Source organism: Castanea sativa, chromosome 2, assembly GCF_040712315.1.
Source record: "Castanea sativa cultivar Marrone di Chiusa Pesio chromosome 2, ASM4071231v1".
NCBI lineage: Eukaryota > Viridiplantae > Streptophyta > Magnoliopsida > Fagales > Fagaceae > Castanea > Castanea sativa.
In genome coordinates this window covers 22059557-22084402 of record NC_134014.1, presented here as the reverse complement: position 1 = coordinate 22084402, position 24846 = coordinate 22059557, and the positions used below count along the sequence as shown (strand labels likewise).

General features: G+C 32.6%; 1 protein-coding gene across 3 annotated transcripts; it reads right to left on the bottom strand.

The window, feature by feature from the left end:
* Positions 1 to 704: 704 nt before the first annotated feature.
* Positions 705 to 4820, bottom strand: LOC142623157 (plasmodesmata-located protein 2-like). 3 transcript variants are annotated; one of them, XM_075796559.1, is made up of 4 exons: positions 3593 to 4820; positions 3262 to 3375; positions 3103 to 3153; positions 705 to 1055 (listed from the first exon to the last, which is right to left on the bottom strand). In XM_075796559.1, the coding sequence occupies exons 1-3, from the start codon at positions 4362 to 4364 to the stop codon at positions 3146 to 3148; spliced, it is 894 nt and encodes a 297-aa protein (XP_075652674.1). In that variant the 5' UTR covers positions 4365 to 4820; the 3' UTR covers positions 705 to 1055; positions 3103 to 3145. The 3 variants fall into 3 exon arrangements, with proteins under 3 accessions (XP_075652674.1, XP_075652673.1, XP_075652672.1); XM_075796558.1 differs by having other exon boundaries at positions 705 to 999; positions 3593 to 4819; XM_075796557.1 differs by lacking the exon at positions 705 to 1055 and having other exon boundaries at positions 2895 to 3153; positions 3593 to 4817.
* Between the last annotated feature and the right edge of the window lie 20026 nt (positions 4821 to 24846).

Here is a 24846-nt window from a genome sequence, read left to right as displayed (position 1 = left end):
TTGTTTATATTTTTTCGAAATATGTATGAGTGAAAAAATGTATGAAAATACGCGTAATGTTATTTAAAAACTGAAAACATGTGTTAAATTCATGTACCAAATAAGCTATAGATCTCCTCAAGTACATCACTTGTGGGGTTTTTTTTTTTTTTTAAAAAAAAAATTGTTTTTAAAAAGGGGGTTTTGGTGATGGTTTAGTGAAGGAATTTGGAAATGGTTGAATGGTGAACTTCAACCTTCGTTTGGCCGTGATATTGGGGATTGGGTTATTTTATTTAATGTTTCATTGCCCATAAAAAAAATTCTACATCTCTTTACTTTTTTGTTTTCGTTTTTAAGTCATGTGATCTCTCCATTAACAATTTGAGGAGACACAAACAGAAAGGTTTATTTGGTACACCATCCAAGTTTCATGTACCAAATTAGCAAAGAAGAAGAAGTAAAGGACGGTTTTAAACAAGATAAAAGTTTAGGAGATCCTAATACCATTTACCCTTATTTATTTATTTATGCTTTTAGAGCTTGAAGATAGGAGTTTACTTAGCACACTCATCAAAACTCGAAAGCAAAAAAGAGTTTTTAAGCTAAAAAGCAGTCTTAGCTCCCAAGTTATAAACAATAACTTGGGAGTTCATCCAGCATAAATGAACAATAAATAAATGAACAGAATGGAATCCACATCTATTTTGTGTACGTAGGAGTTGATTCAGCATGAACTGTATTGTATTGTATTTTATTTGTATTTGTGTAGTGTATACAGCTAACTTAGAGTGTGTATACAGCACGAATATTTTGACCCATAGCGGCATTCTGGAGTAGTGCACGTTAACAGCTTTGAACAATATTGCTACGTCCATATATAAAAGCCGAAGTATACAATACAACTCTGTCCAATTGTGTTTCCGCGTGAAATCCGTTGTCATCATATGTAGGGAGCTCTGAAGTCTGAAGGAGGAGGAGCATCAATCATCAATTAATCATCATCATCATCATCATCATCTTGCAATGCACAACACAAAGGAGTGTCACGAAGCTTCCATATCCATATCTTTAATCTATAATTTTAGAAGGGAAATTAATACATCAATCCCAACCTACTAAAGTTTTAAACACTTGTGGTATCCAAAAATAATTGGAGAGAAAGGACAGGTCCTGTTGGTTCAGTGGATCCATACCCATTGTCAATATTTTAGGAGCATTCATATCTATTGTCAATTGTGTGTGCTCCCTACAGGCTATAGATATCTTATCCTTGATTCATTTTTTCTTTTTGATACTTAATTTTCTTATATTATCACGACTTGAGAAAAGCAGATTATGAGTTTTTTTTTTTAAACAATTAATTAAAATGTAGTATGAGCTGATATTTAGGGCGGGCCTTGATTGAGTTTTGATTTTTCTTTGGCTTCTATTAATACAAATATCCCAGCCTCCATGATGCAGAATAAAGAATTAAAAGCACAAAGCAATTCATGATCGGGGTGATCTAAAGATAATTAAAAGCACTTTATAATAGGGTGTTCTAAAGATTATTAAGACCGACATGAAGTAAGTTTTTATCCGTTCAATTAGTGAAATCTTTTGTTATCAAATAAGGAATTTGAGTTTAAATCCTACCTACACTAAAAAAACAATTATTTTAGCATCGCACATTCAAAACTTATCATATTTATAAAAATAAATAAATAAGACCCGACATAAAACAATACACATAGACATAGTTGATTAAAACAATATGACCTTAAAGTTGTTAGACATCTACCACGATACACACAGACTAAAATAAAACATTGTCACATTGTTTTTAACCATTGTGCCTTTGAAATAGTGTCAGATATTAGATCACATGAAAATGGTGTTACACTAATTACAGCATCTCAATGAGTTAGTAATATTCTTTTGTATCTCCAACATTGCACACCAAGATATTTTTGTGTTGGATAAAAAGGAATTTAATTGAGTTTTTTAATTTATTGAGATGATAGCAATTTCATTAAAAATGAGATTCATCAGAGTTTGATAAGGGGCATTCCTAATCCACATCCGAGGAGCTCCATTGTTTTTTTTTTTTTTTATCTTCAGCATATCCATTGTTCTTGTTTCTTTAGCATCTTTTTTAGTGTATAAATATATCGTATATATATAAAAATCCTAGAAGCTGCGGTCCATCAACAAAGAATATTTGAAATCCACCAATTCGAAGGTAATATTATGGAGGACTCCACCTATATCATACTGAATGAAATTTATAGATGAGATGTATTTTGTTGAAATAAATATTAGAATGATTTTGGTAAATCCCAAATGCAAGCGAGAGATAATTTAAAAGCATTTTATTGAGAAATTCTTATGTTTACTATTAAAAAATGCAATGAAGCAAATCGGCAGGTCTTTTTTTATTTATGAAAACCAATCACCAGGTCTTAGTAACACTCCAATCAAGGTAGTGCATGGAAAGCCAGAGCAAGAGGCAAAGGCAGTGAAAGTGATTGCTTAATTTATCTTCCCGATAGTATAGAAGATTGTGATATTTGCTCTAAAACATTTGTCAGTGTCATTATCAGACCCAAATTAACAAATATACACAAACGCGTGTGGGGGAGAGTGTCTATGTACTTCTAAAATAAAGAGAGAGAGAGAGAGAGAGAGAGAGAGGTTTGCAATTGCAACTTTCTAAAAAGCATAAAGTTGTGTGAAGAAAATGGAGATGCATCATGCATTCATCTGGAGATTAGAAAAAAGAGACAAACACCCACATGGCTATGGCTATGACTTTTTTTTTTTCTTTTTCTTCTAAAGGCCAAATCCCATTAGTCCACCGTCTTTTTTTTTTTTCTTTTTTTCTTTTTTCATCCACCATGACCACCCAAAATGACAAACATTCATTCTTACAATTTTTGCTTTTGTAAACATTTTCTTAATTTCATTCCCTCACTTAAGCTTAACAAATGCTTACCTACACGGTAGGTAAGTAATAACAATTTCCAACATTAAAGTTAAACCCCTCTCTCTCTCTCTCTCTCTCACTCTACCACTTCTATCCACCACAAAAACCCATTTCCTTTGGCTAAAAACAAAAATAATATCGTAGAAAGAATCTACCTCAAATGAACTTTTGTTTCTTTTGAACCTCATCTTTCTCCTATCAAAAATCTGCACAAAAATACCAAAAAAAATTCAAATTGGTAACAACATTAGAAGCAGAAAAGGCAGGTAAAAAAAAAAAAAAAACCACCTCATGTTCCAGATACACATACATACCTTCATGTTTCTTCATCAAATTTCTAGTAAATAATAAGCAAATAACTAGAAACCCAACTCCTGCCGCCCCTCCTAATATTATAGCCACTGTCTTTCCAGTATTTCCACCTGTCCCTACATTAATTTAAAACACATCCCACAACATCAATATATTAATAAACTACACTAATAATATATATAATGTTCAATGTTTCATACAGTAAATAACCACTATTCTCGCTTGGGATTAGGCCAAAAAAGCCCCGTACATGAATAAACAAATAAATAAAGCAGAAAACATCATTAATCAAGATGAAAATCAAAATTTTGTAGGTAAAAACAGAAACTTTACCTGATGAAGATGAAGAGGAAGATGATGAGGATGAAGATCTCCTAGGAACCCCATTTGGATAGTAATTATAACTAATAAAGCACTTGTGCAGATAGACTTGGCCTGAAATAGAGCTCCCACATTCAACCTGAGCTCTCTGCACAGAGCTCTTCACACATTCCCCACAATCTGAGTCCCCCAAATCCCCTTCACACTGAGCCAACATATACACATCTTGATAGCTCGTGGTGTAAAAGCCATGGCCACTAACAACCCCATTTTCCAACACAGTAAAAGCTGTGTCCCTCCTCTCCTGAAACCCAACTCCAGCCACATTGGTTGAGCCACAAGTCTTGTAGAGCAAGTCATACCCTGAAATCTGAGCAAACCCAGAAACCTCATATAGAAGGTAACAGCCAAGGAGCTGGACTCTAGCGGCTACAGTTTTGCCACAAAGACTGTTAGCCATTTGGGGCAGTTTGTTGACACAGTTGTAACACTCAGCATTGTTAAGGTCTCCTCTGCATTGGAAGAGACCAGAGATGGTGCTTTGGCCAGTACCAGAGGTGGTATTGAAGAACCTAGCCTTGGAAGACTGTGAAACAAGGGAACTAAAGAGAGCTGAGAGTGTTTGTGAGTAAACCCCATTTGGATCTGAAAAGGCTTGCTTTGCACACCCCTTGTAAACTAAATCTGTATTAGAAACAGATTTGGCAAGTGGGATAAGCTCCAAATTGGTAAGGAAAATCAGAGAATAAAGGAAAAGGGAAAAGTGTTTTGAGGAAAATCCCATTTGGGTTGGAGTTGAGGGATCAAATCATGGCAGGTTTTTGAGAAGTGGTTCTTGTGGTTGGAACTGTGGGAAATATTTGGGGGTCTTGTTTATGATTCTTTGATTTCTGTTGCTTTTTGCTCAAAAAGGGTTTGGTTTTTGGTTCTGTGGTGCTTTGGATGGGATTCACTTTACCTTTGAATACTCTTAAGTCTTAAGAGATGTGCAGCTGCAGAGGATGAGGGCACAGGTGTATCAGGGATTGTGCTACTTGTTATGCCTCCACTCCACACAGAGTACAGCGTGTACAATTGATAAAAACATATTATTTTTTGGAACAGTGAACTATTTTTTTGGGTTTAATAATGTTAGCTTTTAATATTTGAACAGATTCAGTTCAGAGAATGAGAACAAAAGTGTCCTAAACAACACACCAAAAATAAAAATAACTAAAGCTTAAAAAAAAAGACAAAATTCTTTCATGTAATACAGTAATAGGGGAGAAGTGGAGGGCGTGAATTGAATTCAAAGGAATCTGATTTTGTGGGAAAGAAGTGCGTGAAGTTTGACTGAAGTACATCATACTTGAGCTACGGTTTGAACTTTGAACCATGAATTGAATAATGGGGTTGTTTATTGTTTTTTCTTTTTATTCTAATTTAAGTTTTGAGTACGTGAGGTCTAGGGGGCACAAGAAACAGGTGATAATGCCATTTAAGATTTGGAGCCTAGCGTTTGCCCAAGAATATTTAACTTGGAGAAGCCACTCATGACAACTACATGAATCATTTACTACTAGCACATCACAGTTAGCAGTTAGATTGAATATTAAAACAAAGTTGGGAGATTGATTTTTGGATAAATTATTGCTAAACTTTTCGTGATTCATTTTTTATTCGGTGTTCTGAATGAACCAATGTCCAACAAACTGGTATTTTTGGTAAAGATCAAGGTTTCAAATTTGAATTGGATATGAATTGTGTGTGTGTTTTTTTTTACTTTATTCCTTCGAGTGAATGTTACTTTATACATGGTAGCAGCAAGCACACAACAAAGTTTAGTTTAGTTTTTTTTTTTTTTGGTACTCCCTATTGTTTTATAATATCAATGGTTTGAAATAGTAAAATTACTAAAGTAGGGAAAGTAGTTATCAAATTTTTTTTTTTTTTAAATCACCGAAGTATGGAGAGTATAAAAATTAAGGTGCAGACGTTTAGCTGTATTCGCCATTCTAGCAGACAGCTTCTTTTTTTGTTTCTTTCTCCTCCTTTGATCATAATTCTCATCGATATCCATGCTAATATGGGTGTCAATAATTAGCATGGGGTATCAATGACAATGAGTTTGGCCTTTACTTATTTTCGGCGCTTCATAAAAAAAAATATAACTTTTGAGTAAATTACGTATTTAGTTTATATTCTTTACACTATAATTTAATTTGATTCTTAATATTTTAATTATGTTAATTTAGTCTCTAACCTTACAGTATGGTGTCAATTTACGCTTTGTTTGTTTTGCTGGAAAACTTTCTGTAAAGATAGTTTTCCACATTTTCCAATGTTTGGTAGCACAAAAAAAAAACTAGTCAACGAAAAACTATCTTTAGTCAATGAAAAATCCTAATAAAAATAAGGCTTGTTTTTTATAGCTTGTTTTCCAAAAAAATTTTTTGGAAAACAATCTCTATCTCACAGTACGCACTCTCACTCTCACTCTTTCTCTTTTCTCTTTTCTTTTTCTTTCCTCACACCCTCACTATCACTCACTCTGGTCTCTCCTCTTCCGTAGATCTCTCTCCCTCACTTTCTCTCCATATTTTTCTTCCCCTTTATAACACAGTTCTTTGAGTAGATTTTTTTCCTTCATTGCTCAGTAATTATTTCATTCCTCTCTACCAACTTGCAAAAGAGAACATATTTGCAGCGGTAATTATTCATTCCTCTCTACCAAAATCTCAATTCTTTACTTTGAATTTCAAACTTGATTTTATTTTTTTCTCTAAGAAACTTTTGGTTTGATGGATTCCCTGTATAAGTTTTTTTTTGCACATAAAAGTGCTAAAAAATATATAAAAAATAAATAAGAAGAAAGAATGAAGGAAGGAAGTAAAAGACGAAAATTTTAAACATAGTGCCTATATGGCTCTAAATTACTTTTACATAGCATAATCTTTTTTGTTGATAGATACATTATGCAAATATTATGTAGTGATGATATACTATATAGATACATTATATAAATACATAATTTTGAGTAATATTAAAGACTTCTGGTTGACCATAGTAGACAATTAGTGTATTAGCAAAAAGAGTAGACAATGAAAAGTTATTGTTATTTTGTAGTTATTAAAGATGTATTCTCTTGTCAATTTTATGTATATAGACAAATGGTTAATATATATAAATGTGTGTATGTGTGGACGTTCCTGTCCATATATATAAGTAAAATGAGTGGTAGAGATCATGAAAATTTGACAACTAATTTTTATTGTATCTATTGTCAAAATTTTAGTATGAAAACCAAATTCATCCTTGGTTTTTTTTTTTTTAATATTGATTACATTAGTTAGTTTACATAATACGCATGTTTTAAATTACACAAGAAATATAAAAAATAAAAATAAAAATTTGCATACCAAACACCAGAAAACATTCTCAAGCTCATTTTTAAGGTCGTTACCAAACATTGGAAAATGATATAATTTTCTAGAAAATGCTCTTTGGAAAATGAACCATTTTCCAGAAAATGTTGATGCTGAAACAAACAGAGCGTTAGTACATGCTGTTATTTCTTTGATGGAAATTGCTGACGTGGCAAACAAACAAATTTTTTAAAAAAAAAAGTTTATTGCCACGTCAACGGAAACTAATTTTTTATTTTAGTCGTTAACTACATCAGCAATTCTTATCCAAGAGATAACGGCAAAAATTAAATTGACATGACATTAAAATGTTAGGGACTAAATTAATACAATTAAAATATTAGGAACTAAATTGAAATATGGTGTAAAAAACGTGAACCAAATATGTAGTTTATCCATCATTTTTTATAACTTTCATGTTAAAATATGTGTCAAAAAGTAAAAATTAGTTTATTTTTAAAAGACTAAATGTTAAATTATTTGGGAAACAAAAAACTTAGAAAAAAAAAAAAAAAAAAAAAAGCTTTTTGATTGGGTGAGATAGGAAGAAATTTCAAAATTTTGAGGGGAATTGTAGCAAGGATTTGTAAGACACAACTATCGATATTATATTTTATTTGCTTTTAATTTTTGTGAAAACTTTCATTTTAAATGGGATCCTGAAAAATCTTTAAATCACATTATTAAATTCTAAGGCCAAGATAATCATAAAAACTGAAGTAATTTGTAGGAATGGCAACAAGGCATGTATGAGGTGAGTTTCCTAGTCCCCACCCCTACCCCACTTCCACTTTAGGGTGATTTTTTTTTCCCGCCCGGTTCTTGTAGGTGCCTGCGGGTAGCTATCCCGCCACACTCAAATTTTTTATACATATAATTTATTAAAAGTTTATTTTGAACGCATTAAATTAAAACTCATGAAACATTAAAAAAAAAAAGTTCTAACATTACAAAACCTTCTCAAATCATAACAAACCAACAATTCAAATAATAAGATATACGTGGGCTCCAGTTAACTTAACTGGTAAAGTCTTTGGTAGTTATATAAGAGATTTAGGGTTTAATCCCTGCCTGCACCAAAAATAGATTGGTGTCTTTATTTGATAATAAAGAGCTATCATCAAGAGCGAACAGATGTCATAGGTTGAAAGTCTCTCAAAAAACAAAATACAAAAACAATTCAAACTTAGCAATACAACAATTAAAAAAATTTAAATGATAGGGGTATTTTAGCTAGAGATTTAATACCCCTGGATGCATCACACAAAGAAGCCGACGGCTCCCATGGCCTCGTTAACTGTACAAAAACCTGATAGGAACCTTTGTGAATCGACGGGGTAAAGAGGCCGACAGGTCCAGCATGGCTTGGCTTGATCCCCATGAATGCCTGCATATGGAAATATCTTGCGTGATAAGGCCCATTACTCACCCATACCACTCTCATATGGAAAGATACTCGTAAATCTTGGAAACCCTAAGTACTAAACCTTTCCAGCAAGGAAAGATCCCTACTTTGAAGGGATTCCAATTCACCACTCACCCACAATATAAGCAATAGGCCCCCAATTTCCTCAGGTACGCAGAAAAATCCCTAGCTTTCTCATTATAAAGTTCTTAGAAGTTTCTCATTCACTGACTTGACCTTCGGAGGGTCCTTGGTCGGTACCACATTGGTGCCATCTGTTTGGTCCTACTGTTCTTACTCCACAAGTACCCATTGGGGTGATTTAGAGCCTGCAATTCATTGACGATTTTAGCACATCATCAATAAATAACATAAATATTAAAACATAAAAGTATAAATTCAATAATATAATATAAAAAATCATCATAAATTTAAAGTTAACAGGCTAAAAACACATGTATATCTTATAAAAAAAAACCTATAAAAATATTTTATAATTATTTAATATAAATGGGACAAGTGCAAGGGAAAATGTTAACCCCCATCCCTGCCCCATGTGTTATGTGGGACAAGTAAAACCCGTCCATTAAAGTTGAGTGAGGCAGGTACCCACGGGTGTGGGTTTAAATTGTCACCCTAATAATTTGTCTTGATTAGACGTTGGATGCGCCAATTTCTTGATTTGAGAACCAAAATTCCAAAATATACTTTGTTGGCCAAATTTTGACTGAGTTGAACGACAATCAACAAACTCTTCAACCACAAAATTCCTTTATGTTACACCAAAATCTATCTCCTAAAACAGTGTCTTCCCAAGTTTGACTAACATTTGACCAAAAATTTGATAATTTGATCGAGATAAATTCAAGCTCTTATGATAGATAACTAAATCCCTTTTAAAATGACTGCTCACGAGCCTAGATCGGACATAAGGCAAGCAAGATATCGCAAAAAAAAAAAAAAAAGGTGCCCGACACTTAGCCATTAAAAAATTAATTAAAAAAAAGGTCCTAAAGCTTGATTGTGATTTAATCTCCTCCTTTACATCATAATCGAACAACTATGGTTTAGAACAAATAATGCGTCGTTGGAAGTTCTCATGACAGGCTTCAATCTAGTAAAGCTCAGATCACACCAAATCTCACTTGAACAAAAAGAATTTATAAATATACTTAAATGGGAATTTTGTGATAAAAAAACTTAGCCCAAAATGCAAAACTCAATCTTTAAGTTTCATCATTTTTCATTACAGCCCTTTAAATTTGTATTTTGTTATTTCAGTCCCCTAAGTTTCAATCATCTTCAATTCATTCCTTTGTTAACATTCAATCCATTCCTGCCATTAACCTGCCCAAAACTCGCCGTTTTGGCCTTAATTTAATATTTAATATTTATTTTATTATTTATTTCTTAATTTTTTTAAATGCTAATTAAAAAAAAAAGAACCCCAGAAATTAACATAGCAGCCCTCTCCATCTGAAGAACACGACTAGAAACCCACCCACTCACGACCTTTATATTCTCTCTTTTATCTCATTTTTTCACATCTCATGTGTGAGCTTGGTGTATATTTTGGTTTGGTTTTTAGTTTCAAAAGGGGATTCTAAAAATGCCTATGTTTCAACCCTCTAGGACTAGGAGGGATGGCTAGATGGGGTTGTTGGGTATGAAGGTGGTGGAGATGGGCATGTTCTAGATCTGGACACTGCTGTCAAAGATGGGATTTTGGGTGGGGTTGTTGGGCCTGGTGTAGACTGAAGAAGATGATTGAAGAGTTGGACACTTGGACTTATCAGAGGTTCCATCTATGTTCATGTGTCCAATTCGTGTTCTTTAAATGAGGGTGAGTGTTATTTTAATTTCTGATTATTTTATATAATTAATGATTTTTTAATTAAGAAATAAATATTAAATTAAGGCCAAAACGATGTAGTTTTTAGCATACTAACGGCATAAATGGGTGAAATGTTAACAGATGACTAAATTGAGGAGGATTGAAACTTAAAAGACTGAAATGTCAAAGACTCAAAATACGAACTTAAATGACTGAAATGAAAAATGATGAAACTTAAAGGGTGAATTTTGCACTTTGGCCAAAAACTTAAGTTTGATATTACTTTCCAAAACTTCTGGCTTACCAAATTTGAAACAATGAACTAACCATATAGTGGATATCTTTCGAAAGTTGAGTGTGTGTATATATATATATATATATTTATTTATTTATGAATGTGAATTTAATTGGATTACTTATCAAAAAAATAAGGGTTGATGAGAGGTTCGGTCCTATCATAGATAAATATGAATCTTGTGTTTGTTTCTTTGGAAAATATTAAATTATTAGTGTCCAATTATATCGAGAGTAATCAATTACTTTAAAAAAAAATTATTATTTAGAAATGAGAGTAGTCAATTACTTGATACAACAAATCTGAAATTCTTCTCCTCTCTTATTTTCTCTTGAATGGTTTGTTTTCTTGTCTTTATTTCAATAGCAATTTTTTTTTTCTATACAAGATAAAAATTCTATTTTGGTATAATTTAAGTGTATATGTGTGTGAAGTTCTCTCCTAGAGACTTGAACCCTAGTCTTTGCCTCCCACAACTTACAAGTACTTATACTTGTGAAGTAACCATCACATTGAGGATGTGCAGTAATAGTAGAAACTTAAAATCACAACAACCAAGTGCTCCTCTTTTTAATTAAATTAATTATTATGTAAAAGTGTAGATTATAACATATTAATTAATTAATTTAGTAAATTAATAAATTGCTATTATTCAAATCAAATGAACAATGCCAACAAGAAAATGTTATAATTACAATCGGTGTTGTAAGTACGTCAAGCTCAATCATATATCTATACAATAATTAATAGTCAAAATGTTTGACTTTTTGTTGACTGCGTCTCATTGCGCCATGTGGCTACATAAATTTATGCCACACGTCTACATTAAAAAATGAACAATTGTGTCTTTTCATAAGACACTGAACAATTATATCTTTTGGGATTTTAAACAACTAACCACAACCAAGAGAAACAAGTCGTTACACTGTATTATATAGTTGTTTTCCCCTCGGTACATATAAATATAACCGGACTGCAAAAAAAACTTTGATTTGCAAGCAGTTTCTCTTTTCCAACTGCACACCTCTATTTTTGAAAAACAACGCTGACAATCTCAGCCCCAATACAGCACGCGATCATAGACTAATCCGTTTTTCTCTTCGTTTTTATCTCAGACTCTAGCCACACCCTTCACCTCTCTTTCCTTCATTCATTCATTCTAGCCCCAATTTTCGACTATATAGGAATTTCTCATTAAAACCCAAAGACCCAAAAACGTGTAAACCCTACATGAAAGCCTTTGAAGTTTGAACACTGCAAAGATTTAGAAAACAAACACAACCTTTTCAACAAAGAAGTCTTCTTCACTGACTTTACTGTCCTTTCCTTCTTCTCCGCTTCTTTCTGTAAGTTGGGTTCTTTAAATTTTGGCTTTATTGATTGTTTGATTGATGAAACTTTGGCTTAAGGAGTTGGGGGAGGAATAGGAATGCTACAGTATATTTTTTTAACTTCTATTTTGATACCTGTATTATTTTTCTGTGAATTTGTTTTCTTTTTCTATTATATATATATATATATTTATTTATTTATTTGGTTCAATCTAGCACTCTCATTGAATGCCAGGTAAACAAGTCTCATGCACAATATAGATAACATGCAGCCTTTCTTTATACTTTTTATTTTTCCATTTTTTTTTTCAAGAGAAAAGTATGCCAAAGTTTTATTCATAGATTAACTGCTATTTCATAGAAAGGGTGGGACTTATGCTATGACCACATCCGAGTAAGTACACATTCAAGCCACAAAATGTTTGAAAGATGAAGACCGTTAATTTTGAATGTCAAAAATATTATTTAAACTCTTGGCTTAATGGGTTTGGTTGTTTCTTGCGAAGTATTGAAATTCGAAGTTACTATTGGTTGATTTGTGTTGTTTTATAGTCATACATTTTGATAAACTTAGTTTTTAAGACATTTAAATTTACATTTATTTGATTTTAGATATCATTCTTTTATGGACTAGGCGGTTTTTTGAAACTGATTGGCAGATTTAAAAACTTACAAAACAATCATAATAATTTTAGAAAAACTATATTTGTCTTTCAATTTATTACAAAATTTTCTTTTAACATTGCAATGTTGGTGTTTTCTTTGTTAAATATTTGGTTTATGCAAATTGTTTTGTTAAAAAGTTTCTATTGCAACTTATTTTGTTATGTAGCATCTTTTGAAACTTGATTTCTGAAAATCAAGATCAAAGTAGAAAATAATTTCAAATATCAAATATTTAGAAAAAAAGGACCTTATAACATCTATTGGATAGAATAGTATTTTGTGTTTCAGTTTAATATTGTTTTTTTTTTCTTTTATGTAATTATCATCATTAAATAGTATCTTGAATAGTTATGAGGTACATTGTTCAAGAGAAGGGAGTAGGTCTGCATGCACGATAATTGGAATCCTAATGTTTATTTAATTTTTTTTTAATTGCATATTTCATATTGAGGTTAGGAATTTTTAAAATTAGAATCTTAATGTGCAATCAAAGAAGAAGAAACAAAGAATTTTCTAAATCTTTTACAAAAATCTGTCAAAGTTATGTTTGCAAAATATTCATATATCATAGAAAAATAAATAAATTTTCTAAACATTGTGCTCATTTAAGGTTCATTCCCAAAAGAGTTATAATGATGTTGGATAGTATTCAATTTTACCACTTGAGCTAACTAGAACTCACGATTTTATGTTCTAATTTATTATATATGTTCAATTTTATTTAGATATCATCTTGCAAAATCGCTATAATTTGTATTTTATTAAATCATACCTCATACTCGATAGCTTCCCTGTGCATTGCACGGGTAATTCGATTAATATATAATGTCATTTTTTTTATGTTGCATAAGTTTTCTTTAATGCATTGTAAATAATAATAATAATAATTGTACAAGACATTTTTTTTCTTCATTTTATAACATATAACTATCAGTATATGTTTTAATTATATACTATTATTTAGTAAGATTAAATCATATATTATATTCAATTTATTTCTCGTGCATCGCACGGGTTAACAACTAGTGTGTGTATATATATATATATGTATGTATGTATGTATGTATGTATGTATGCATAGTCAAACTTAGAGAAAATTTAATTAGATTCTGTGGGATACGGTAATTTAACAAGATAGTAATGCCATGTGTCATACCCAAGACCGAGGAGTCCAGTGCAGTTTCGAGGAGAATATACCCTCGGACAGTGAGGCCAGAGAGTCGAGCCATGGTCACGTCAATGGCACATCACCAGAGGAGGCCACACTGTAGAGGAAGAATTTCAGAGATGGGGTTAGCCCTGACGTGACTGAATAGGTGGTAGCTACCACCACATTTATGTGGAGAAGGCCTCTAAATAGTGCTGTCTTGGTTGCCGCAACTCACAAAAGATTTGAGACGGTGCCTGATGGGACAAGCACTCAAGTAGTGGCCTATATAATCAACAAATGGAGGGTCAAGATGAAAGGAAATGAGCTATATAATGGAAGAGATACTCCAGGAATGGGGATCGGAGAATTTGTAAAGAAAAACACTGTAGCACCAAGAACTAAAATTGTAATCAAGTCTTAGAGTAATATATTCAAGAACCACTCTCCTCGGACTTTACAAAGGAAGAATTTATTTGCAGAAGACCTGTTCTTCTTTGCTTTTTCTTTGCTCTTTTACCATCTTTAGTCCATTGTGAGTGTTGTCTAATCCATTGAAGCCTAGTTTTTTAGCTCATCCTTTACAAATTCATTGTGTTGGGCTCTTTGGGCCCTAATTCAGTTACTTCTTGGGCTTAATATCCAAACTGCGCCCTCACAGATTCTAAATTAGATTTTAATTGAGGTCCAATTTTGTGCCACATGAACAATTTAAGATTAATTTTTGTGCCAATTTAATCATTCAATAAAAAAAGAGTCCAATATTAAATGAAACATATATAAAAAATAAAAAAAAACAATCATACACCTAATCTAATCATTTTTTTTTGTTTGTATAAATACCTATGATCTAAACCACCTGAAGGTTGATCTTGGGATAATACATGGTATTTATGCTAGAAGAACTATGTGGGCAACTAATAATTTATTACCCAAAAAAACGATAAATATTTTCTATTGACCAAATTGTAAATACATATAGTTAATTAGGATCAAAAAACCTCCTTAAAACCATATAGTGCTTTCAAGGAAAATTTGAAATTATGCATAAAATAGAAACTTATAGATCATATATTAAATAATATCTGATTTGCACAAAATTTGACATATGAATTAAGAGAGTAAAGAACATGTAATTTAACGGTTAGATTTTCAAAATATGTAGTAATGCTAATTTTATTAAAGGAAGTTGTAGCCTTAGACTACAACTAATTTTGTAGCTAAACATTGTCCAATTTTAAAATAAGTACTAACAAAAAATTACATGAAATTATCATGATTTAAGTTAAATATAAGCTAAAATAGAAAGAGAATTAAAACAAAAGATACAACCTAAAATAATAAATACTATAGCTAAACATATGATCTACAAATCTTTTTTTTTTTTTTTTTTTTTGAGGTAAAGGATCTAAAAATCTTAGTTTATGTAGAATTGTAACCGCACATAGTGTGGGTTACACGTTAGTTTTAATAACGAGAGATATGAGTAATGCCACATTCATAAATTGCATTTTTTTAACTTTTAAAATATGTGATTGGTTGGATTTTGGAACATTAAACACAATGTACCTTGTTAGTAAATTAAAAAAAAAACAGTGTGCCTCAATATCTCATCCTTATATTAATCACTTGAATAATATATAAAGGAAAATGAAGTAAAGTGATTAATTGCTACAAGTTTAAAATTCAAAAAGTTAAAAAAAAAATCAAATATTTTTAAAATTGAGAAAAAAAATCAACCAACTTCATATTTGAGGGACAAAAATGTAATTTACTCAAATATTCTAAATAACATTAAAAAGTAGTATGTTATTATTTCAGCTAAAAAAAAGTAGTATTTTATTTTTGGGTAGCGGCCCAACACCGAAATGTTGCGTTTGGAAGAGAGACTGGCAAAAGAGAGAACGTGAGGAACTGAGTTGAGGATTAAAGTTGAGCTCGACATACTTAAGACACCCATTGCAATAATAGATGATTGTGTCACAAACAAAACAATAATAGAATGGTACGTTTTAGAACAATAATAACACTTTCTTGCTTGTTGGCATTGTTCGTTTAAAAGAGACTTGATTTGAGTCATTGCAATTAATTTATTACTTTACTAAAATTAATTAATTAATACATAATAAACTACCAAACACTTTTAAAGACTAATTACATTAATTAAAAAGAGGAGTACCTGGTTATTGTGTTGTGTGATAGTTTCAGGTTTCTGCTGCAGCAGCTTCTTTCTTGCAACTATAATTAAAATAAAGACAGGAAAACAAAGGAGAAAAAAATGGAGGAAAATAATTTCAGATCTGCTAGAATGAAGTAATTGATTCCTCTTAATATAATTGGACACTAAAATTTCATATTTTCCAAAAAAACAAACACAGGTTTCATATTTATCCATGACATGACCTAACCCTCTCATTAACCCTAGTTTATGAGAGTGGGAAAACAAGTTTGGTGATGAATAAATCAAGTCTGGGTCTAAGTCCGAAGATTCAAGAAAGAAGAAAAAGTTGGAAGTGAAGAACAAATATTATTAATGCTTTCCTCAGGTTAACCCGAGGATAAGTTCTTACACAAGGATATGCACTCTCCTTTTTCTCTCTCTCACCACTGTTCTTGTTCTAATATCTTTTTCTTGATTTTTCTCCCAAATCCCTTCATCTGGAAGTTTTCTTCCTTTATATACTCCTTTCCTTCTTGCTTCCTAGCATTTCACCTGTATTATTCTAGGTTCTCCTTAGGACACTTGTCCCATTAAACTTCTGTTGAAGGTGGTAGAAGGGGCTGCTTAGCTGTGAATCTACTGTTCTGATATCATTTCCTCATCAATGCAGCTGATAAAGTTATTGTTAGACATTTAATGCGGAGGCAGTAGGTAAGCTTTTACAGGAAACTTCTTTCAGATGCCCTGACATTCTCCTAGAAGGCTACCTTCTCCACTCAAGCTTCCAGGAGATATTGCCTCCCTTCTCATCTTCTTCTTGGGTAAACCAACTCCTTAGGTCTAAGGTGCTTTCACCAACGAATGAATAAACGTTATAGCACTCTTAGTCTTCCTCGGTCCTCGAGTCCCCACAATAACATATATAGTCCACAAGCTAAGTCAATTCATGGCAACCCCTTGAAAACCTCACTTAGATGCAGTATTACAATATATTAAGGGATGTCTTGGACAAGAAATTCTCTTTTTTGCAGAATTTGAATTGTATTTGAACGCTTTTGCTGATTGGGATTATGCCTTTTGTATTGATTTGAGGAGATCTACAACAGGATATTGCATATTCTTGGGTGATTCCTTAATTTCATGGAGGATTAAGAAACAAACCACAATGTCTTGATCTTCTGCAAAGAAAGAATATAGAGATATGGTAGTATATGATTTAACTTGATTAGTTGCTCTCTTAAAGGATTTCAAGATTGATCATTCTAAGTTAGCCTTGTTATTTTGTGACAATCAAGTTGAATTACACATTGATTCTAATCCAACTTTTCATGAAAGAATCAAGCTCATTGAAGTTGATTGTCATGTTATAAGGGGATAAAGTTGGAGAAGCTATGGTTAAAGTACTTCACATTGCCTCTCAATCTCAACTGGCAGATCTATCAACTCAAGCAATCAGTCAACATTAATTTCCTGCTCTTTTATTCAAGACGAGCTTTGTTGATATATACAAACTTGAAGCTCTGAGGGAAGTGTGGAGTTCACAAGAAAAGAATAAACATATTGATATTAAATAGCAGTTGTTTAGACAGTTGACTACTTATACTGTAGCTTTAGTCAAGTTAATACAGTTATGTGCCAATCATGTGAGTTCAATTCTACATGTATTAAGGAGATTAATTACTTTATTATGTAACATATTAGACAGAGAAAATGTAGTGAGAGAGAGTTAATTATGTTTTTTTTTTTTTGTATATAAGACTAGGGTGTCAAATGGGGTATTTGCTTTTGGGGTCATTTTAGATGTTTCAGAGTATTTTAGTAATTTTAGAGGTTTCATGATATTTTTGGTGATTTTGGAGATTTAGGAATATTTTGCTCATTTTAAAGGTTTTTGTGTATTTTGGCTCATTTTTTAGATTTTATTAATATTTTGATCATTTTAGAGATTTTTAGGTGTTTTTTTGTCGAGGTTTCACGGGTTTTTTTTTGGTTATTTTAGAGGTTTCTAGGTATTTTGGCTCATTTTAGATTTTTTTTTCCTGGTATTTTGGTCATTTTATAAGTTTCATGAGTATTTTGGTCATTTTAAAGGTTTCAGGTATATTTTGGTCATTTTAGAGGTTTCGAAAGACTCTTGATCTTTTTAGAGGTTTCTAAGTATTTTGGCCCACTTTAGATATTTTGGGGTATTTTGGTCATTTTAGAGATTTTGTGGATATTTTGAACATTTGAAATGTATTTTAGTAATTTTGGTGGTTTCAATGGTATTTTGGGGATATTTTGGAGTTGAGTAATTTGGTAAATGATACTTAGGTAATACTTAGTCTAATTGGGTACCTAGTTAAGACCCAAATAATACTTATGTTAATTGGGTTTAATTGGATCAATACTTGTTTAATTTAGTTACTAATTGGATGGGTTTAGATCTCATTTTATTGGGTGGGTTTGGAATTGGGTTTGGTGGATTTTGCCGCCTTATATAAGGCAGAGCACTTGTAATTGTTAATTTCAATTCAATGAGAAATAGGTTTATTTTTTTATCCAAATTCTCTCTAAAATTGATAGACAAAATCTTGTACATTATTGGTATCAGATTGCACGAAACTACATAAAGCTAAAATCTTCGAATTGTATGTTGTGCAAGCTTTCCTATGATACCAAGAACATACACAAATTTTTTTGTTGTACAACACAAACCCAATTTAATACTCTACCATTAATTTCCTCCAATATCTTAATTATTCAACCTAAAAAGTGTTAATCAATATATGAAAACTTGGAATCAACATATTTGAGAATAAGAACATAATTTTGAGAGTTGAGTCTTATTTACTTGGGATAACAAAATATTGGGATTTTTTTAGGATTTGCTAAACTACAATATATGGATTTTTTTTAAATAACTATAAAAGCCAAATAATATTGTTAGTTTAGCAATATTTCCAAACTATTTAGGAAACTAGCAATTCGAGTCTGTTAGACTCAATTTCACTATAGCAAATCGAGTTTAAGAGACTCGATTTCTATGTGCTGGCAACTTTGAGGCGGACTAAAAGATCCACGTGGAACTATGACTCAAGTTCTTGTAGACCATCTTCCTCCTCCGTTCTTTTTCTCCTTTTTTTTTTTCTCCATCTACTATCCCAAAACAGTTCTTCTCGAGACAGCTCTTCCTTCTTCTTTTTCTTCTCCTTCCGCAAACATCCAAACCCTTTTCTCAAAATCCCAAACCCAAAAATCTCGATCTTGAAATCGGAGCAAAAACTCAAACCCAAAATTCACAATCTCAGCACCGAAGCACCATGGGTTTGACGATCTCGGCACTGGAGCGGCTTGGGTTTGTTGATCTCGGCACCAAAGGTCCGTTTTCTGTGTTTTCTGGTTTGGTTTGTCTCTTTTTGATTCATTTTCTGTTTTTTATGGGTTGATGTTCTGGGATTTTTTTTCTTTTTTTGGTTGGTCTGTTTGTGTTTTCTAGGTTGCTGTTTTGTGCTATTATGGGTTGCTGCATTTTCTGGTTTCTGGCTGTTCTGGGTTTCTGCGTTGGTGATTTCTATTTTCTGGTTTCTAGTTGCTACATTTTTTGCGTTGGTGATTTCTACTGTTCTGGGTTTTCTGCGTTGGGTGTTCTGGGTTTTTTCTGGAGGGAACTCGAGTCTTAGAGACTCGAGTTCCACGTGGATTTTTTCAATCCACCTCAGCTACACACCTCATGGAAATCGAGTCTGTAAGACTCGATTTGCTACAGTGAAATCGAGTCTAAAAGACTCGAATGTTTAGTTTTCTAAATAGTTTGGAAACGTTGCTAACTAACAAAATTATTTGGTTTTTATAGTTATTTAAAAAAAAAATCCTAAAATATATAATTTAAGAGTTTGTATTTTGTAGAACGACATAAATAGTTAATTTTCGTACTAAATGAGTGGTAAGTGCAAGAAATAAATATATGATAGATAGCATGTGCATGAGATAAGTGTTGCATTCATGAAGTTAACTAGGTAGTCATGATATGTTGGTTGCGGTGATTTATTGTATTTTCCTCTAAATCCCTTTGGGTTTGTTTGGTTAGAATGAAAACTGGAGGGATGGAAAATTGGGGAGAGGAAAGACGAGAGAAAATAAAGGAGATGTGTGTTTGGTTAAGAGTGAAATGGATGAGAGAAAATGGTGGGACCCAATAATTTTCTCTCCACAATTCAATCTACCCAAATTGGGAAGAAAATATAAGTGAAATAAGGAGCTGGGTTTAAGGACAAAATTGCCTAACCAACATTCAAATTTTTATTAACTTGTTTTTATCTTTTTCCTTTTTGTCTTTTGCTATCTTTTTTTTCTTTTTTTTTTTTACTCGCTCATCCTTTGCCATTTTGTCTTTTTTTTTATATTATCATTTTTTTTTCTTCCTTTTGTTCAAATTTTGTCTTTTATTTTCTCAACGGGTTTTTTTTTTTTTTTAAATTTTTTGAGAGAAAAATGTTTTGGGTTCCTGAACTTGTAGTTTTTAAATTTATTTAAAATAAAGTGTTTATTCATGCACAACTTTTTAATAAATATATAACATGTTTTTTTTTTTTTATCTAATAGGGGGGGCATGATAGTAAATTTAAAAAAAAAATTATTTTCTATCCTCTTATATCTCTTCTCAATCAAATAAAAGAGTTTTACATTCCTCCATTTTTCCACCCCAACCAAATACAAATGAGAGAAACTAAAATATCTTATATACTCCCACTTTTTCAATATGTTTGAGAGAGAGAAGGGGTAAGTAGCCAAAACATGCATAGCTAAGTAATATATACTAATTAATATTGCCTCTCAGTTGTTGAATTAATCCAAAGAAGAAAATTGGTAAGAAGAGTTAAGTAGGAGGATTTTTTTTATTTAGAGAATAACTTAAGTTAAAATTTGAAGGAACTCTTGTGCTTTGTCATTTTCGGTGACAAAGTCATTTGATCGATCATCATTATATGTATATGCTATCTGTATGTTATTTATTTTCCATTTCATAATGAAATTCTCATTCATACACACACACGCACACGCACACGTGCGCACATATATAACAAGTAGTGTAGTAAGCATTTGAATCCAAATTCATTTTTCTAGAAAATTGAATAATACCAATAAATCACAGCACTCTTGACTATCAAATGTTATACTTTTAGTTTGTAAGACTAGACGTTCATGTTCTAAAATATTTTTATGGGAAAATTATACTTTTTTATCATAAACTATACCATAAATTACATTTTGAATCATAAAATTTTAAAATGCACAGTTAGCACCCTAAATTATAATCCATGTTACACTTTGCACCCAGCCATTAATTCTACCATTATCTTTGATGGAATCATGTGAAAAAACGCAATTGTCCCTCTTTTTAATCTTTTAAAAACAAATGAGAAATTACACTGACAACTTTAAACTATATGTTTGATTAAAGTTTTCACCTTAAATTTTAATTTTTAATGCCCGTTTGGATCCCAAGTCTAGCGTTCACGTTCTGCGTTTTTGCCTTTTTTTTTTTTGACCAGCGCCTCTTGCACTGTTCATGGGACATGAACAATGCATTAAGGCAAAACTACAGTGTTTTCAACAATGAAAAGTAACTCATAAATTATTTTTTTTTATTGTTTTCAACAATAAGTTTTCAGTTTTCAGTAAAATAAGCGGTATCCAAACACATACTTAGTCCAAAATAACAGTAGAATTGATAGTGGGGTGCAAAGTGTAACACAAATTATAGTTTAGGGTGCTAACCATGCATTATGAAAGTTTAGGATGCAAAGTGTAATTTGGGACATAGGTTAAGGTATGCAATCACCTCTATTTTTCTTGACTTTTCGATATAAAGATTTCATGTATATCTAATGTTTTGTATTCATGCATAATGATCCAAGTTCTAATACGTGACCTCATAGTAATTATCATTCTAAGGTCCTACATTTGGCATTCGTAAAATCAATGCCAATGAGGCTAGACCTATAAAACAGGTTAGGTCAAGTCAGATTAATCAGATCTAAGTAAAAAATGAGTCATCTTTAAAAAGTTGTGAGCAGGTCAGGTCGATCAGGTTATGGGTTGGGTTGATTGTGTTACGATCTTGACTTGTATTTTTTCACATGCAATAATAATAATAACAACGACGACAACAACAACAACAACAACAATAAAATGATTTTTTTCTCTCTTTCCTAGTCAATGTGAATAAGAGAACAAATGACAAAATGCTCAAAAATAAAAATTAAATAATACATAAATTAGGAATGGCAACGGGTCGGGTTTGGGGTGGGTTTCTTTATGCCCGAACCCGACCTACAGGCCTGACTCCAAAACCCGAACCCGCCCCGTTTATTAAACGATTTTTTTTTCTAACTCCAACCCCGCCCCATTGGACTCCATGGGTCCCACGGGCCCCGCCACCTCAAGCCCAATCCGTGGTCCAATAAAAAAAACATTGTCTGAATCTTTAAGCCATGTAGAACAGAAACCATCACAAGAACAATGCAAAACAAAGTAAAAAGCACAAAAAATCTGCTCAATACTATAGATCAGAGTCTAAGACCATCAATACAGATAAGATCTTTCATCAAAAAAACAAAAAAATACAGATCAAATCAGACTCTAAGCCTACCTCTATTTCAACCCCTCCAAAACTCCAAAAACAAAGCCATGAAAAACCCCCCAACAAATCAAAGTTTAAGACCTTAAATACAGATCAGATCTTTCATAAAAATTAAAATACAAATCAGATCAGTCTAAGCCTACCACTATTTCAACTCCTCCAAAACTTTAAAAATAGAACCACGAAAAACCAACAAAAATCCCTCCTTTTCCCAATCAAGGCGAGGTGAGAGAGGAAGGAGTGGCGTCTGCGGCGAGGTGGAAGAGTGAGTGGCGTCTACAGCGAGGTGGAGGATTAAGCGGCGTGGTGAGGGAGGAGCGAGCGATCTCTGTGGCAAGGTGAGGGATGAGTGAGCGGCTCGATGAGGGAGGCAGGGACCGATGAGACTGGTGAGGTGGAGGAGAGACCGATGGCAGCAAGTGAAAAAGAGAGAGTAAGGGAGAGGGAGGGATGGTTGAGAGTGATGGAGAGAGAAGCGGTTGAGAGGTGAACAATTAGGGCTAGGAATATGTTTTTAGAAGTGATAGAGTAGTATTTATACTAGGTTTTTAATTTTTTTTAAAAATATTATATATACGGGTAGGGTTCGGGCTAGGTATGCATAATACCTAGACCCGACCCGGACCCATTTCGGGTTTTTTGCTTTAGACCCATACCCGACCCTATTTGTAATCGGGCCGGGTAAAACCCGACCCATTAGGGTCGAGTTGGGCCGAGTACCCTCGAGTTGGGCTTGGATTGCCATCTCTAACATAAATTCTTAACTTTACTTTACATAATCCAAAGTTCTCTAATGATATCATCACCATAAAAGAAAAAAAAAATCTAAATGTTGTGGATCACATCAAATGTGCTGTAGGAGGATGTGAGAACTAAGATGATGACATATGACTATGAGACTAAGAAGTAGAGACAAAGACAATGACATTTCAAACATTTAGGTTTAGGTTTAAGATTTTTATTTGTAATAATATGTGATATACTAAATTATTAGGCTAGCATGCGTAAGAAATCACATACTGTGAGTGCAATGTGAATGTCAATTATAAATTGTCCCATCCATTTGGTCTGATTAAAAGAAATAATTATTTTAAAAACAGGTCAACCCATTTAAGTTGTAGGTTAACCCAACCTGACACAAAAATTAAAGGACAAGGATTTGCTACAAACAAGTGTGCAGGAATTGCTGTAAACAGGGTTAGGTGGCAACAATTTATGGTGACACTTGTCCTGGTATCATGTGAGACGCGTATGATCAGTTTTAGTTTGTATTGTCCGTTAAGTTGCAATATTTCTCAGTCTCTAAACGTCAAACACGCATATCCATATCTCTCTCTCTCTCTCAAACCATCACTCTCTCTCCTCTCTCTTTGAAATCATCAGACTCCCTCTCCATCTTTCTTCCTCACTCTTCCTTCTTTTTCGTTCCGATCTATGCACAGTGAGGATTTTAAAATCACTCTCTTCTTTACCCATAAAGCCATCAAATCCCTTTTCTCTCTTCTTCACCTCCTTCGTCCATCCCTTCTCTCTCTTTGCCATCACACATAAAAAAAAACACTCAGCCATCTCAAGCATTAAAACTAGCCATAGATAAATCTGCCATCATCTTAAGAAGCTTTGAATTAGTTTGATTCATCAAAAAGTACATTAATTTCAGTCTTGAATATTTTCTTGGCATCCAAATAGCAAAAATCTAAAATCCCAAAATAAAAATCCCCATAAAACCCAATTGAACAAATTGTTCATAGCCATTTCATGTAATGGTCTAGTTTGTCTGGTAGATGATGCTCCCAGTGGTGACCATGTCAGTTTTCTAATTCTCTGCAACCCTTCTATTCGTAAAGCCATATCCCTTCCAAGCCCTATTGTTAATGTCCCAGCTTCTTATAAGCCCATCTTGGGTTTGGCTATGAGCCTATGACCATGATTAGAAATTAGTGAGACTTGTGTACCTTCAAGGTTGCACACATAGCACCAAATCTAAAGCCCAATTTCCAAAAAATTTGCACATATTGGAGCCAAAATCTTCACTATGCACAGATCAAATCTAAATTTTTGGAGGATTCCTTGTTGCATGTTGAATCTTCGGTTTTAGGAGGGATTGGCAGCAAGATTTTTTTTTTTATGGGTTTAGGTGGCTATGGTTTCTGATGAGAGGAACGAAAAAGGAGGAAAAGTGAGGAAGAAAGATGGAGAGAGAATCTGATGATGGAGAGAGAATCTGATGATTTCGAAGAGAGAAGAGAGAGACTGATGGTTTCAAAGAGAGAGATATAGATATGCGTGTTTGATGTTTAGAAAGTGAGAAATGTTGCAACTTAACAGACAATACAAACTAAAACTAATCATGTGCGTTTCACATGATACTAGGACAAGTGTCACCATGAATTGTTGC

What these genes read in the sequence shown, in the direction of transcription:
- LOC142623157 (XM_075796559.1), bottom strand. Translation starts at nt 4,364, where the DNA reads ATGGGATTTTCCTCAAAACACTTTTCCCTTTTCCTTTATTCTCTGATT. An exon ending in TTCCTCTTCATCTTCATCAG is followed by an intron (nt 3,376 to 3,592) that starts GTAAAGTTTCTG and finishes AAATTAATGTAG; the next exon opens with GGACAGGTGGAAATACTGGA.